Source organism: Macrosteles quadrilineatus, unplaced genomic scaffold, assembly GCF_028750875.1.
Source record: "Macrosteles quadrilineatus isolate MER2022 unplaced genomic scaffold, UCM_ALF_1.0 Scaffold_3__2_contigs__length_128488019, whole genome shotgun sequence".
Classification (NCBI taxonomy): domain Eukaryota; kingdom Metazoa; phylum Arthropoda; class Insecta; order Hemiptera; family Cicadellidae; genus Macrosteles; species Macrosteles quadrilineatus.
The window spans coordinates 77,003,350-77,018,693 of NW_026542596.1; the positions used below are offsets into that span (position 1 = coordinate 77,003,350).

Genomic DNA, 15,344 nt, shown 5'->3' on the forward strand with positions numbered 1-15,344 from the left:
TAAAATGGGAGAGAAGTACAATTCCAAGGGGCTACAATTCCGGTCCTAGAAGGCAAGACTACACTGACAGGGTGTACCATGGCCCCCACATGGGTGGGGATGGTGCAACTTCAACTCTGGTCACAGGGCAACTTCAACAACAAGCTTCACAGGAATTCAAGTCTATCTATTCTATAGTGTTTTTCTTGTTTTGGATTTCATCATGGCTGATAGATATGAAAACCAGATTTGCAAGCTCTAAAGAAATTTGTACCCAGTTTGCTCCAGTTTCAACTACTCCTTTTATCTATAATTTTAGTGGTCATGGATCTAGACAACGAGGAACTGAAACTTAAAACTAATAAACAATTCCTCCCTCAGCTGGGATCGCCATGTCCACTCTGTCTGCAACAAAGCCTTGCGCAACCTCGTCCTAATTCACCGAATCTCATCAACCTTCAATAGCATCTACTCGCTAAAGCTGCTATTTCATTCCCTAGTGAGACCCCCACCTGGAATATTGTGACATTATCTGGCCCCCTCACCAACAATATCTGAAGGACGAGCTGGAGAGGGTGCAAAGAAGATTTGTGCGCCTCGTGGGTACTCGCCTGGGATACAGGTTCCTTGAGGCTCCTATTAATGATCTTCAATTCCTCCTGAAGCTGCCTTCACTGGAATCCCAAAGCTTCACCCACGACGTACTATTCCTCCAGCGTCTGGTCACCTCTGAACTTGATTGCCCAGAACTACTCCAGAAGCTCAACTTCAGGGTTCCCACTGGTACTCGCTCCCTCCACTGACCTCTTCACCAGGGTAGCAGCCTCCTCAAATTACGGTAGGAACAGTCCATTTGTGAGACTTCAAAGGCACAGGAACCTATACCTGGAAATCTCGACATCTTGTGCTGCAGCTCATCCATCTTTAAAAGAAATCTGCTCAAGGCGCAAGTTAGTGATGGTGTTCAGTGATCGGTGGCCCTCAGTGATGTGTGATAGGTACCATCGCCCTGGGTTCGGGTTGATGTTCAATTATGTCTTTCTCTAATTTTTCTGTTTTCTTTTCTGGATGTAATGATTTTCTTTGTAAATTGATAATAAATTATAAGGCATTGTTTGTTAGTGCAATATCTGTTTCCTTGTAGCTTAAGTATTTCTAGTCAAAACTTGCAATTTCTCTCCCATGTTTATACTTGTCCTATATTATTACTACTTTTTGTTTCTGCCTAGAATGGAAAAACTCACTGTTTACTGTTTGCTTAGATCTGGTTAGTGTTTGTTATCACATTGTAAATTAATTCTATTGTACTTTTTGTTCTATTTTTGTTCTTGTTAAATTTTTTGCATTGTAATTGTTATATTGTTGTTATTGATATTTCTCGTTGACTGATCTGTTATGTTTCCTTTCTTGATTGTTAAATTATTGTTCTTTGTCTTTGCTTGTTAAACTTGTTGCACAGTATCATGTTATTTGAATTGTCCATGTATAAATTGGCAATTTTGCCATTGAAATAAATAATATGAAATTAAATTAAATTAAAATTAAGTTAGTAATCATACAATAAATTACCCCCCTAGTTAGCACATTTCCGATTAATTATCATTAAAAAACCATTATTAATCAACAAGTATTTTTATTTGTTTAACACATTCTAATTATCCCTCTTTTTAAAAACACAATAAATTCCCAGAAAATGTTTTATCCCTAGAATATCCCTTTGATCTTAGAAAATCCCATGGAACGGGATAAATCCCCGGACGTGGCAACCCTGTTCAGGTTGGCTAACCTGACCTGACTGAAACGCCTCTAGCGAGCAAGATGCGAACTCTTTTTTAGTACTCTAGTAGTAGGACTGGACTGGACTGGACCCGAGTGTAAGATTATCCGAACTGAACTGAAAGATAACGCAAAAACAAACTGTCAAGCAAGCAAGACGAGAAGTTGGGTCTGCTGTGTGTATGTGAAGTGAGTGCGTGTGTTGGTGTTTTGTTTCGTTGAGGTTTGTTTGTTCCGTGTTAAAGTTTATTCGTTTGGTTTAATGTTTTCAAAGTTGTTCTCTGACCTGTTAATATTCGTCCATTAAACATTGGTATTAGACGATGACAAAGAAGAAAGTATGCTACAGCTGACATTTGCTGGAAGTTAAAGTGGGCCATACAAACTGATGTTTGAAATCGTGATGAAGTCGCCTTATTCTATGCTAGCCAATATACCGCCCTTCTACATCAGACTATGTTTTGGATCTCTAATTCTTTCACTATTTTGTTTACATGTAAGTATTTAAATTTTTATCTCCTGCTTTCCGTTGCCATGCTGTCACATAACCACTAATAATAGACAAGCGATTTCTCTTTCTAAACTGAAGGAGTCACTCTGTAATCGTTAATTCAATCTAACGTGGAAGATGGAACATTGTTTATAAGGGAAACTAGGTATATCTTTCTTAGCCTACCGTCTAACTTAATGTTGTTTGGGTTAGGCTTATTAGTTTACCTTTCCATGAGTCTCAATTTAGGCCTATGTTACCACCCTCCTTTGTTGGTTAAGTTACAGTACTTGAGGTTACCTTGGGCTCAGCAGTTTTTGTTGTTTATTTGGGGAGGCTGCTGTCAGAAGTGTGCTGTTAACACCTCCACTGTGCCTACAACTAACTAACTTAACTTATGTAGGCCTAGGCTAGAACAGATTTAACCATACCCTACTGGTAACTTAGTAGGTATATTTGTAGTGCACTGCATAGACCTACTAAGTTACACCAAGATCGTCTCACACCTTTTAATTTGGATGTCTCTCTGCCCAAGTTACCCCTAACATCTTTGTTAATGGTACAGACCGCGAGATCTTAATGTACGAGTAACATATAATCTTATAGGCACCGTACCTAAGTTATTTTACTGTACTGTTACTTAAGTTAGTACATAGCCTATTGTACAGTTTAGCGGGTTTTTACTTTGTCATTAATTTTGCGCTGTTTTTTATGATGGACTTTTTTCTAAAAGAAAATAACTTAAGTTAGATAGGTAGTGGTTTGGATGACTCTATATCAGTAAGTTAATGGCTGAATCAATAATTAACTTAAGTTACCTGACTACTTACGGCACAGTTAACTTAAAGAGTCCATCTAGGAGATTATCCCACCTGAACCGAGGCAGAAAATATTACAAACCGTCATTGTCCAAACATAGGCCTATTGGAAATCAGAAAATCAATCTTATAAAGTTTCTTTGCTCTTAAACCTCCTTTTTAAGCTTATTTTGTCCTTGATCAGACTCGTGAACAAATTTTTTACAGGCTAAAATGGGTAGGCTAAACTCGCACTATATGCTATATACCGGTACCGGTAGGCCTACTTACACATAATAGTGTGATGTGATTTGAAACATAACTTAGAGACTGCGACCAGTTGTAATACGGTAATGGCTTTTCGTAAAGTATATTGCTTGTTATAAATACTGTGAAAATTGCTATTTAAAAAACTAATATTAGATATTTCAAGTGACGTGAATGTAGAGGTGTCTGAGAAACAGTTCAATTTGGAGAATATCATCTATTCCCATTTCTAAGACAAAGAAAAAAAGTGAATGTTTAAACTTGCCGGTATCTTTGATTATGTTTTGTAGGCTACCTACTATTTTTTTCAGTAGCTTCAACTAATTTTACTTCACAGGTGTTGAAGGTAGATCTGAAATTTCCATTAGTGGTGTCGATATACTTTGCTTATTAATAGTTCACTATTAATCTAAAACCGTTGTCGTCAATCAAACTGATTTGTTCCGAACTAAGCCATTCCAAGTCACATTGCTCATTGTGTTTTTGGCCCCATTATTTAATCATGTCGCTCTATGTGTTTGACTTGTGGTGACTCGTGACTTGTGACTTTGTTTGATAGGTGGACATTTACATTTACTCAGTAGTATATTTTTAAGAATGGGAGTAGTCGAGAAATAATCTCAATAAAAACCAGTAGGTATATGTACCTATGCCTAATGACAAATTTAATCAGTGGCGCCTAGGATTTTGAGTTATTTTTTCAATTTCGGGATTAATTTAAAAGTAGGTGCGGTGCAGGTTAACAAATTATCCCGCGAGCCCTCAAAATATCCCTTTTTTGGGATTTAAATACCTCAAGTGGAACACTTAGCGATCCGTGAGGAGGCTAGTAAGGTCGAATGAGATCCAAGCTGATCTGATCCAAGCTATAGCCGTCCTTGCCCCCTTCCCTCTCACACCCACACAACTGGTTAGCAAACAATCACCTAACTTACATGAAATATGCAACCAAATTAATTCTGACCCACTGCCTTTTAAAATAATTACATAGGTTTCCAACCTTATCGTAATGCTATATGCCTAAACTAACAAATTAAAAGTAGGCTTGTGATGTATAGTAATTTAATCCTGTTAACTCATGCTAATTGTTTGTTTTGTTCAACAATTAAACGTTATTTTTGGGGCTATGCATAGTGCTAAAAAACGTTCCTGGACTTGAAGAATATATTGTCTCCAACATTGTGGGAATAAACTAAAAATATAAATAATAAGTCAAAACTGCCTTTTTTAACCTATTTACACAGCATTTTTAATCATACTAAGCTAATTAGCATATATGCAAGTAATGTAATTGCGTTGGCGTAAGTGGGTGCATTGCAATGAATGTGACAATCGGTTAATTTCCCAAAACTTGATTTGGTACCGGTATTTTAAAAAATTGAAAGGCACTTGGTAAATTATAGTAGGTAAGTTTACCTTTGTATACTAGCATCCTATTTTAATATTTGCGTAGTTTCCGCCCGTGTGTACTGTTTAAATTTACTATTCAAGCCTCAGCTCAAAATTAGTTTATCTCAGGGTTGCGATAGGTTATTATTTAGTTTATTTATTAGTTACTTTTTAAATAAAGTAATACCTTCTAGTGTTCTAAATCAATGAACCAATATCGTCTTCCTTAGAGACGATCTAAATGGCTAAAACCATTTTGTTGTTTTCCCAAAGCACTCTGAAACGTGTCTATTAAATTTTTGCTTGGTTTATAATAGGCTATAACGCTATACCAATAAAAAAAATTATTTTAGATATCCTATGCCTATGGTTCCGTAGGCTAGTTTCGTTATTTGAAGGTGACATTTTACGAATGTTAACACCGTGTTGTCCTCCTGCAGCAAACCTAGATACCGATCCCCCATCTATCCATGATGTATACATGATGTATGGGATGTTAGGTGCATGATGTATACTCCCGGGGAGTATTATACATGGATGTTTAGGTATACGTTATGCTGAACAAAAGCAAATGTTGATATTATCCTTCGTTTTAGCGAATTTCCCTATAGGGAAGTAGCTATTACCGTAGGTGGCACGGTAAGACCTAGACCCGGGACCGATTTACTTTTTCATTTTGATGTCCCCAGAGGCCAAAAACACTATTCGTTCAAATTTTTATATATGTATATATATATATATATATATATATAGACTTATATATATACAGGGTGTCTACCAGTCGGGAATTCCGGGAAATTCGGGAAAAAGTCGGGGATTTTGAAAGGTCGGGAAAAGTCGTGAAAAAGTCATGATTTTCGGCCGAAAGTCGGGAATAATCTAACCTTTCAAAATTAGGGATGAACGGGTCCCAAAACTTTAAAAAAATGTTCTGGATCTTATATTCCTGATCATTGGGACGGGATTACATTTGAGGGGTGGGGGATGAAACGAAAATGCACCGGAATTCCAATTCGATTCAGTGATGATCAAAATAACGATTTGAATCATGGGCATTCAGTGTCCATAATATACGTTTTTGAATCAGCATCCATACGTTATGGAATCAGTATCTATATACGGTATTGAATCAGTATCCATATACGTTATTGAATCATTATCCAAATAGCTTTTTGAATCAGTGTCTATACGTCATTGAATCAGTATCCATATACGTAGTTGACTGTTACATTGATAATGTTACTTTGACTATCAGTATCCATATAACTTATTGACATTATTCAAATGATTTACATTAATTATATAAGCTATTCATTGAGATGAGACATTGCTTAGCCATACAGGTTATTGCCATCCAAGTACATGGCATACACTGAGACATTGCTTAGCCATACAGGTTATTGCCATCCAAGTACATGGCATACACTGAGACATTGCTTAGCCATACAGGTTATTGCCATCCAAGTACATGGCATACACTGAGACATTGCTTAGCCATACAAGTTATTACCATCCAAGTACATGGCATACACTGAGACATTGCTTAGCCATACAAGTTATTACCATCCAAGTACATGGCATACACTGAGACATTGCTTAGCCATACAGGTTATTGCCATCCAAGTACATGGCATACACTGGGACATTGCTTAGCCATACAGGTTATTGCCATCCAAGTACATGGCATACACTGAGACATTGCTTAGCCATACAGGTTATTGCCATCCAAGTACATGGCATACACTGAGACATTCCTTAGCCATACAGGTTATTGCCATCCAAGTACATGGCATACACTGAGACATTGCTTAGCCATACAAGTTATTACCATCCAAGTACATGGCATACACTGAGACATTGCTTAGCCATACAAGTTATTACCATCCAAGTACATGGCATACACTGAGACATTGCTTAGCCATACAAGTTATTACCATCCAAGTACATGGCATACACTGAGACATTGCTTAGCCATACAGGTTATTGCCATCCAAGTACATGGCATACACTGAGACATTGCTTAGCCATACAGGTTATTGCCATCCAAGTACATGGCATACACTGAGACATTGCTTAGCCATACAGGTTATTGCCATCCAAGTACATGGCATACACTGAGACATTGCTTAGCCATACAAGTTATTACCATCCAAGTACATGGCATACACTGAGACATTGCTTAGCCATAAAAGTTATTACCATCCAAGTACATGGCATACACTGAGACATTGCTTCGCCATACAAGAAGTTATGTATACCTTGTAGTTCTGATTCTATCCTCTTATTTTATCATTGTAAACCAATTGAAAGATTCAGTATTTAAATCTTACAAAGGTTTTTATTTGTTTACACCCAAACATATCTTTATTTATAAAATGAATAAAATAAAATAGGTAACATACTTAACAACATGATGCTGCAAGTAAAAATTATGAAATAGGCAAGAAGCTCACTGATATTTCCAGAAATACTGGTTCTTCTAATGTATGATTGAAAACAGATATTTCACTCCACTGAGAAGTATGAATAGAAAAATTCCATGTTGCTTCGAATCGAGTTACATCAACATTTTTTTTAATCGAATCGTTGCTTTGAGTTGAAATGTTTTGCTGCTTCACACACCCCTACATTTAATACGGGATTTTCTTGGCATGTGATACGTTTCGATTGTCAGTGATTTTGCTGGGTCGTAAGTGACAACATATGTTGACGAAGGCACCGTGACCGCGAGACGGAAAAAGGTGTAGTAACATGGAGAATGGACCGAGTTTTTGGTCGGGATTTATATAAAAATGGTAATGAAAAGTCGGGAAAAAGTCGGGAATTCCATTTGAGAAATCTGGTAGACACCCTGATATATATACGTCCGTGAACGCGATAACTTGAGTAATTTTTGTCCGATTTTGATGAAATTTGGTTTAAAGGTGTAAAGCGGGATAAACTTGAATGAGTTCGCGAACCAGCATGATCGGACCATGGGAACGGGGCTTTACGGGGGGTTTTATGGGGTAAAAATTGGTTTTTCTCACTTTTGACCCTCAAAACACAAAATTTCCCAATTTCTCCTTAGACCTTTCTAAAGAGCTTAAAAAAGCAAATAATTTAGTATATGAAAGTATTTTTGTTCGATTATTAGTAACAGAGAAAATTAAAAAAATTGTAAATTTAAAATTCCCATGTTATTCTTATGGAGAATATTGTCAAATGTTGTAGTTTGCTTGTTTATGAATATATTTTGATCAAACTTGGCAAATTTATTTATTTTCTACTAAGCTATCAATATTTTACTCAAAAACACACTTTATTAGTTTCCTTGTAGCAGCAAACCTAGGTACTCGTTAAACCTAATGTTATTAAAATATATTTAACTGAAAATCAATTCGGACAAATGGAAATTCGCTTAGTCGGCAGGTTTGCTGCGGCGGGGGTATTTGTTTATATGTTCACTATCTGTCGTACTGTTGAATTTGTTGCATATATTCTATCTTGTTCACAAACTCAATCCAAAACCCCAATCAGCAGGTTTGCTGCAGCAGGTATCACATACCCGCATAAAACCGTTTACGTTTACTAAACGTCCGGTTCGTCCTTGGATCTCGCTCTACAATTAGCTCTTATCGTGATATAGTCTCACGATCTAACAGTGGATACAGTTTGAATCTACAATGGGTAATCTAAGTTTTACTGCCACTCTATGATAGCAGTTTTATTACTCTACTCAGCGCACCAATTATCTTACAAGTACACTGATAACGCTGATGCTTCGAGTGCATTTTCAAATCAACATTTTTATCGTTCGTCCATAACGTAACATATTTTGGTGAGTTGCGATTTTGAAATCTATATATTAATGCAAGCATGTTTTTTTAAAACATTATTCTTAGCTCGTGTGCATCGCAGGGAAAATCTACGCATACTGTAAAAAATAAGTTTGCCTATAGATGTGCAGAGTATCTTTATAAATTAAAACAAACTAGAAAAGCACAAAAATTAATTTAAATTAAAAAAATATAACATGCGTCATGGGTTGCTATGCTGTTGACGAAATAACAGCGAAATATAAACAGAAAATTAAAACAAACTAGCTGTATAGCATGGGTTGAAAATAGAGAAGTATGTACATGACTTATTTTTGGGTCTAGTACCGGTACTCGATTTGTATTTATTAGCAATTTCATTCAGGAATTGGTATTAACACAATTGTTGCCTGAAATTTTCGATAGGCCTAATTCGACTGTTGCAAGTTCGGATAACCAATGATCGTACTGTCGGGACTCTACTTACTAAGTTTACTAATATTACTATGAATAGTGATATAATGGTACTAATTAGCGTATGTAGTGTTATGATGGCGTCCGCGCTAGTGGGTATGCGGTAATTGTTTGAAAACTGATTAGGTGTCTTAACTTCATCAAACTATTGTTTACGTAATTTAGTAATGCACGTCTTTTGCGTTTGGAATTAGCTTTACTATGTAACGGAGACGGATAAAGAGTCTTAAAATCTATAATCATAAACGCTTTACTTGCCCCCCCCCCCTTTAATTGGGAACTGACCCTATTTTATGAGTACTGGTGTGTCAAATTCTCTCAGACCGTATTTTTATTGCCTATCCATAAAATATTTAGGAAATTAACAGATTTACAGCAACAGCCAGATGCGTATTATTCGTAATTATAGCCACTTTTGTTTACTAATATTACCACCAATCATAACATAAAGAGTTACAGCAAATCTTTTCGACGCTTTTAACTGCGCTCAGTGGAAAAACAATTATTTTTGAACTAGAGTGTAGCTATGTGAATTTGAAATTCGTATTTAAGAAGAGTTTGGTAGCTTTACCCATACCCAACTAGCAGCGTATCCAACCAAAATAGTATTTGTAATAATGTAAAATAAATTGCACCGCAGTTGCCCGCACACAATGTAGGTCACAGACAATCAGGAAACTGAAGACGTTATCAATGACATTGTTATCACAAGACCAAACGCAACAATTAGCAGCTTGTGATAGGAAATAGGAAACTGCGAACTCGACTTCCGGTATCGTACGTGCCGTATGCTTATGATATCATAATCAGCTGACTAACTTAATTATTTGTTGATTATGCAACACTTATATGCGTATGTTATGAGTCAGACTTTATTGTGTTTGTTTTTAGCTACAATGTATTGTTTTGGAATTTGTTGTTATTTTATTGTGTAGTACCTACCATGAATACTAGGAAAATACGTACCTACATAACCCGCAACCGACGAAAAAAGAATTTACAAAAATTTAATGTGTATTTAATTGATATGAAAGTTAAACTTAGACTTAGCAATTCAATTGCAATGGAAGTTTTTTACTTTTTTATCTACTTCCTACCTCCCTTCAGCTGGAGTCGAACTCAAACCGCTACGAAAAGTAAATAAAAAATACTCTGTGGAGTTAACTGCAGTGTCTGTGATTGTGAGTGTCGCTGATGGATTTAGTTAGTTTTGAAGGAGACAACATTTTATCCAAAAAAACGTCCTTTATTCAGGATCATAAGATAAAATTGGCGAGGCAATAATAAAGATGAAGACATGGCTCCATCTGATATGATACAACCCTCTCCCCTCAACATACGATCAGCTGTTTGTGTATTCTCACAGTCTGTATAGTTTTTCACGAGATGACGTGCGAGGTCGATGACGTCATTGCATTAGCACATGTCCTCTACAGGTCCAGGATCGGGCCAAACTCCTCTTCATTACTCTCAGATTGAACTGGGCAAATACTATGAAAACGTTACTTTTCAACTACTAGCATAGATAAAAATAATTAAATATAGACCGACAGTTGTGCTGTGGTTAGCATAGGTTCTGGCGTCCACCGCTGGGAGTACCGGGTAGTTACGGCGCTATGTAACTACACGGCACTCCAAGCGGTGGACGCCAGAACGTGTGCTAACCGCAGTACGGCTGTCGGTCTATGATTAATTATTTTTGTCTATGCTACAAAGTCAAATGATGCATCTACGAAACTTTACCTTGTACTATTTGAGATGAGAACAATTAGCTGTGTATTTTAACCCAAATAGTGAAGGATGAGTGTATAATGAAGTGATATGCCTGTAGTGTAGCTTTGTTAGTGACGATCAGCTGTTTCATCAGATTATTTATTTAAAGCCCAATAATCGAGGACAGTTGGGTACAGTTTCGAACCATAAACGGTACTGACTTTCCCAGGGAACCGGCGACCTTTTGTTGCAAATGCAATTCGATACACTGGTAAATTCAGTCGAATTTGAGCTTTACCTGAAGATGGATGCTGCAATGCGTACGAAACGTCGGATAATCTTCGCTAATTCAATGACCAATTCTCCCGAGAATCAAGTTTTGATACATTCTACTTTGTAGAAGCTACTCGATTGAGATTGGTTCGTGTTAGCATTGACGTAAAGAGTGGTGTACATCGCTGTAGACAAATATAGGCCTATAGAGGTAAACGCAATAAAGTCCTAAAAACACCAGACAGGAAAACAATCAAGGGAAGTAAACACTCTATGTTTGTGTATCGTATCTTTCCCTAAACTAACGACGTGAGGAACGATAACATGAAACACTGCAAACTGAACAGCCTCTTACCTGATGACAGAGTTTTGTTTTTGTCACTTACATTGGGCATTTTGTATTGTATTCTGATAGTAAATTTAATGGAGCTTACGGTGCAATACCCTTTACAAACCGTGCATATAGAATTTCTACACAAAATATACTGACACTGACAGCAACACCCATAGCCATACATGTGGTCGAGCTTTCTTGAGTTACATTATTTTAGCTTGAATAACTGAAACTCAACTTTCTGTAAATGGCAACACGGAATTTCGAACTTACAGTATGTACCTGAGCCCGATCTTTTCTCTTGTGGATAACATTTTATTTTTATTATAAAAAAAATTCAATTAACACCTTTTTTCTCAGCTCGTGTACATCGCAGGGAAAATCTACGCATATTGTTAGAAATATATTTTCCTGTAGATGTGCAGAATCCCTTTATAAATTAAAATAGGCTAAAAATAAGCACAAAAATGGATTTTAATTTTGTTTAATTAACATGGGATTTATGGGTTGCCATAATGGCGACGAAATAACAACGAAGTATAAACAATAAATCAAAACAAATGAAAGAAATTTCAGTAACATTTTTTATTACTGGAGTGAAACTAGGGAAGTCTGTACATGAGTTTTCGACCACTGGACGACTTCTAGTACAAATTATTATACAGTCCATTACCCATAGTCAATCCGTAAATACGTACGGGTATTGAAATTAATTTTCAGACGGTATTGTATTCGTAATAGATTGCTTGATGCCCATTGCTACTTGTGTTACCAAAAAGTCCAAAACCGACTTTCACTTTGTGGTATTGCAACTTATGGGTCGTGAATATTTACTTTTTATGTACTCTAAGGCTTTGTGTTCCAACTTTACAAGCCACACACGTATGGGAATGCGTGACCGTGTACTTACACGTGTGTTGGTGGTGTGTATGCGGGCGCGGCACAGCTGTGTGCGTGTGAAAGAGGGGGAGTGATGGGAGAGGAAGTGTCCTCATGTCCTGGTTCTAGTAATTATATTTCGCCCCGGGATTGAACAAACTGTCGAACTTATGTAACTGTTATCAATCGCAATTGCTGGATACACGTTATACGCCACCAGAAGAAAAGTGGTAGTGGTATTTGACAGTTGTATACACTAGTCTAGGCGAAAATAAAATTGTGTGCGAAATAAAAATCGTAAGACGGTGTGGTTTTTGTCTCGAACTTATGGGTTTTCAAGTGAGTTTACCCGGTGAACCCGATTTCCTAAAGTTGGGTCCAAATGGAGTTACTTAATCAATTTAGAAGTTCGTGCAATTCAGGAGAAGTTGTGAATGTTATGTTAGACGAGGTAGATGAAAATTGCAAATTAAGTGTTACATGTTGAAAACTCGTGTTATCTCATCTTAAGTATTGAAGTAGAAACCTACAAATAAATTAAGGAAATTATTTCAAAACTAAATTGAATTTAGGCATTTAGGTCACGTATACAAATTATTCTGCAGGCAACAATTATGCAGTAAGGATTCATGCAGTACAAGCGCAGTAACGTGTGAACACTATAAACAGACTCTAGGCCTACTGAAATGTTAGTTTGGTATAGTATACAGTGTAGAACTAGTACCCAAGCACGCAGCACTAACTAACGGATGTTGAACAATTAGTGGCCCCAACTCTATACTGTTTCTGTGTCATCCAGTGAGAGACAAACACTTGACTCAAGAGCTGGGGATGTTTGTTGCCGGCTAGTCAAGTGTGGGAGATCGTGCCAAATTCCGTCTTGGTTTTTGTAGACTGCAAGTTTCAATTTCTTTTCCCAACAATTATAGATTAGCAATATACATATTGGCTTCGTGATTCACTTTTACAAATAATTAAGTTTTTGAGAATGAGCCGTTCAAATGATAACATAATCATTCTTATAGTCTACAACTAGCCCAACGATGTATCCTTCTGAGATTTATTTCAGATTTTGGTGGGTATTTTCCATTATGATAAAAAAATTCGTTCATCAAAAAAAGTTTTCGTGACGTGTTGCAGAATTGCTACATTGATTCAAAGTACCGTACCAACAACTTTACCCGGGTGGCCTTGATGTATTAGCCTCCACAATTAATTACTAAACTCATGTCCATTGCTTTGTAAAATGATAACATACAACATTCATCGTGGTTGTGTGAATCATGATAGCATTTAAGTGGAAAGTTCGGTGATATCAAGCATATTCACTGTATTCACAGGATCAAGTATATTCGCTGCATGAATAGACACAAAACCTACTTCGTCATCTTTCTGTGTTTTATCCCGAATTGTTTGTCAGTTATCTAAAGGAGTATTTACCACAGGTCTCCCACATAAACGTTGCAAACGAAGGTAACAAATTTCATAAAGGTGGGAGTCTGGGTGGGCTGAGCAACTTGAGCACGTTGCTCCCGCCGACGCCAACACACGATGTTGTGCTGAATCTGGTATCTTACAACTGCTGAGTCCGCTATGTCCGTGTTATTGTGAGTCTGTACCGCAGTTCCGCTATTCGTGGGGAATTCGTTTCGCCTATGTTTTTGTGTGTGCAACAGTATAAATAAAAGTATTTATGGCTAATCGGGTTATCCGATCTAGACATTCAGTACTGGGTTTTAGCTGTATCTCTTGTTTGCACATATACCTACTTGTTTGCACTAACTTGTACCAAGGGTTTTAAAAAAGGTAAACCTTTTTACTCCAAACTGTTGTGTTGTTTGGGGTCATCATGTCCCGTGATAACTACTTTGTTATGCGAGTCTATTTCCTTGTATAGCAATGTCGCGACAAATCATTATTATCATTTGAGATGGAGATGCCACCTATGTGTGTATAAATTATGTGTGTAATTATGTGTGTATTATCATCCGAATTATGAGTGAAGGAAGAATGTAGAAGCGGTAGAAGATTATGGCTATGGTAGATGTGTAATACCATTGTATACCGCCAATTTAAAGAAGCGAATTTTATCAAACTTTGTCCTCCCCCATTGCAAACGCAAAGCTTGAGTATAACTGCAATAAGCATTTTAAACTTATATGCCAACCAGGGCTAGAGATATATGCCAACCCCGTACGAAGGACGGGTACTCTGCTAGTTCAACATATATTACTTTTTAAATGCGGAATGTTCATATCAATTTTATTGTAGACGTCAACCCCCCTGATTGCCAAATAGTATTAGCCAAGTTCAAATACCTGCAAACACAAATAGTTTCTGGAGTCTGGGCTCAAAATCCGCCGGGTTAGCGTCGTCTTTTTCTTAACTGATCAGTGACTATGAATGTTGCATATTCTTTTTTGTGTCGTTTATTTATTTTTGTGTTAAATAATATGACAATCTACGTATGAAAAAAGAAAAACGTACTTGTACAGCCTAATGATGGCTCCACATAGGAGCCGAAACTAGTTGTGTTTGCAACAAGACTGAATTATATTTCGGCTAGTAGTTCATATTAATGAAAATAAAAGAAACCCAATTGTCAAGACGCCAAAAACCTATTTGAATGCGAATAAAATACATTTTGAATATCCACTATTCACCAGTTGCCGTGCAAGAGTAAGCCTTTGTTCCAAGGACTGCTCGCTCAAGCCAGTCAGCCAGCCGCGGTCGTCTTATTGCGCTGTCGTATTTCCCTCTGTAATTCACGAGGAAGATTTCATACCTTTATTGATGGTGGGAACTACTAATCGTTCACCATTACCACGGGTAGACTTGTGACTGGATCATTATCCGTGGAGAGTTGGATAGTCTATAAGGAAATGACTGCTATTAATTAATGTTGGGAATGTTGGAAGGTACACGCGTAGCACAATGCTGATTAATCCTAGTCAATCAGCTGTTTGTAGGTTAGAAAAATTGCATACGAAACTTTTCATTTGTGGTTTTGATTATATAGCAAAAATCTTTTTAATTTGCAAAATGTTTTTAAAGTGGGGTTTGTTGCTAACCTCGTGGCTTACTCCAACTTAAGTTTTAGGACGGCAGAGCCGGGTTACTCACTAACAATCTTAATTAATATTTAGGTTGAAATCCGCCTACGTTGCAATCTCCAT

General features: G+C 37.0%; 1 protein-coding gene across 1 annotated transcript in view; it reads left to right on the top strand.

Moving 5' to 3' along the window:
* The first annotated feature begins 1,840 nt into the window (after positions 1-1,840).
* Positions 1,841-15,344, top strand: part of LOC128988373 (tyrosine-protein phosphatase 10D) — a 77,549-nt gene continuing 64,045 nt past the window's right edge. The window contains exon 1 of the mRNA XM_054409615.1: positions 1,841-2,251. Coding sequence (XP_054265590.1) covers positions 2,144-2,251 — 108 coding nt within the window. The 5' untranslated portion in view covers positions 1,841-2,143. The remainder of the gene's footprint in view (positions 2,252-15,344) is intronic.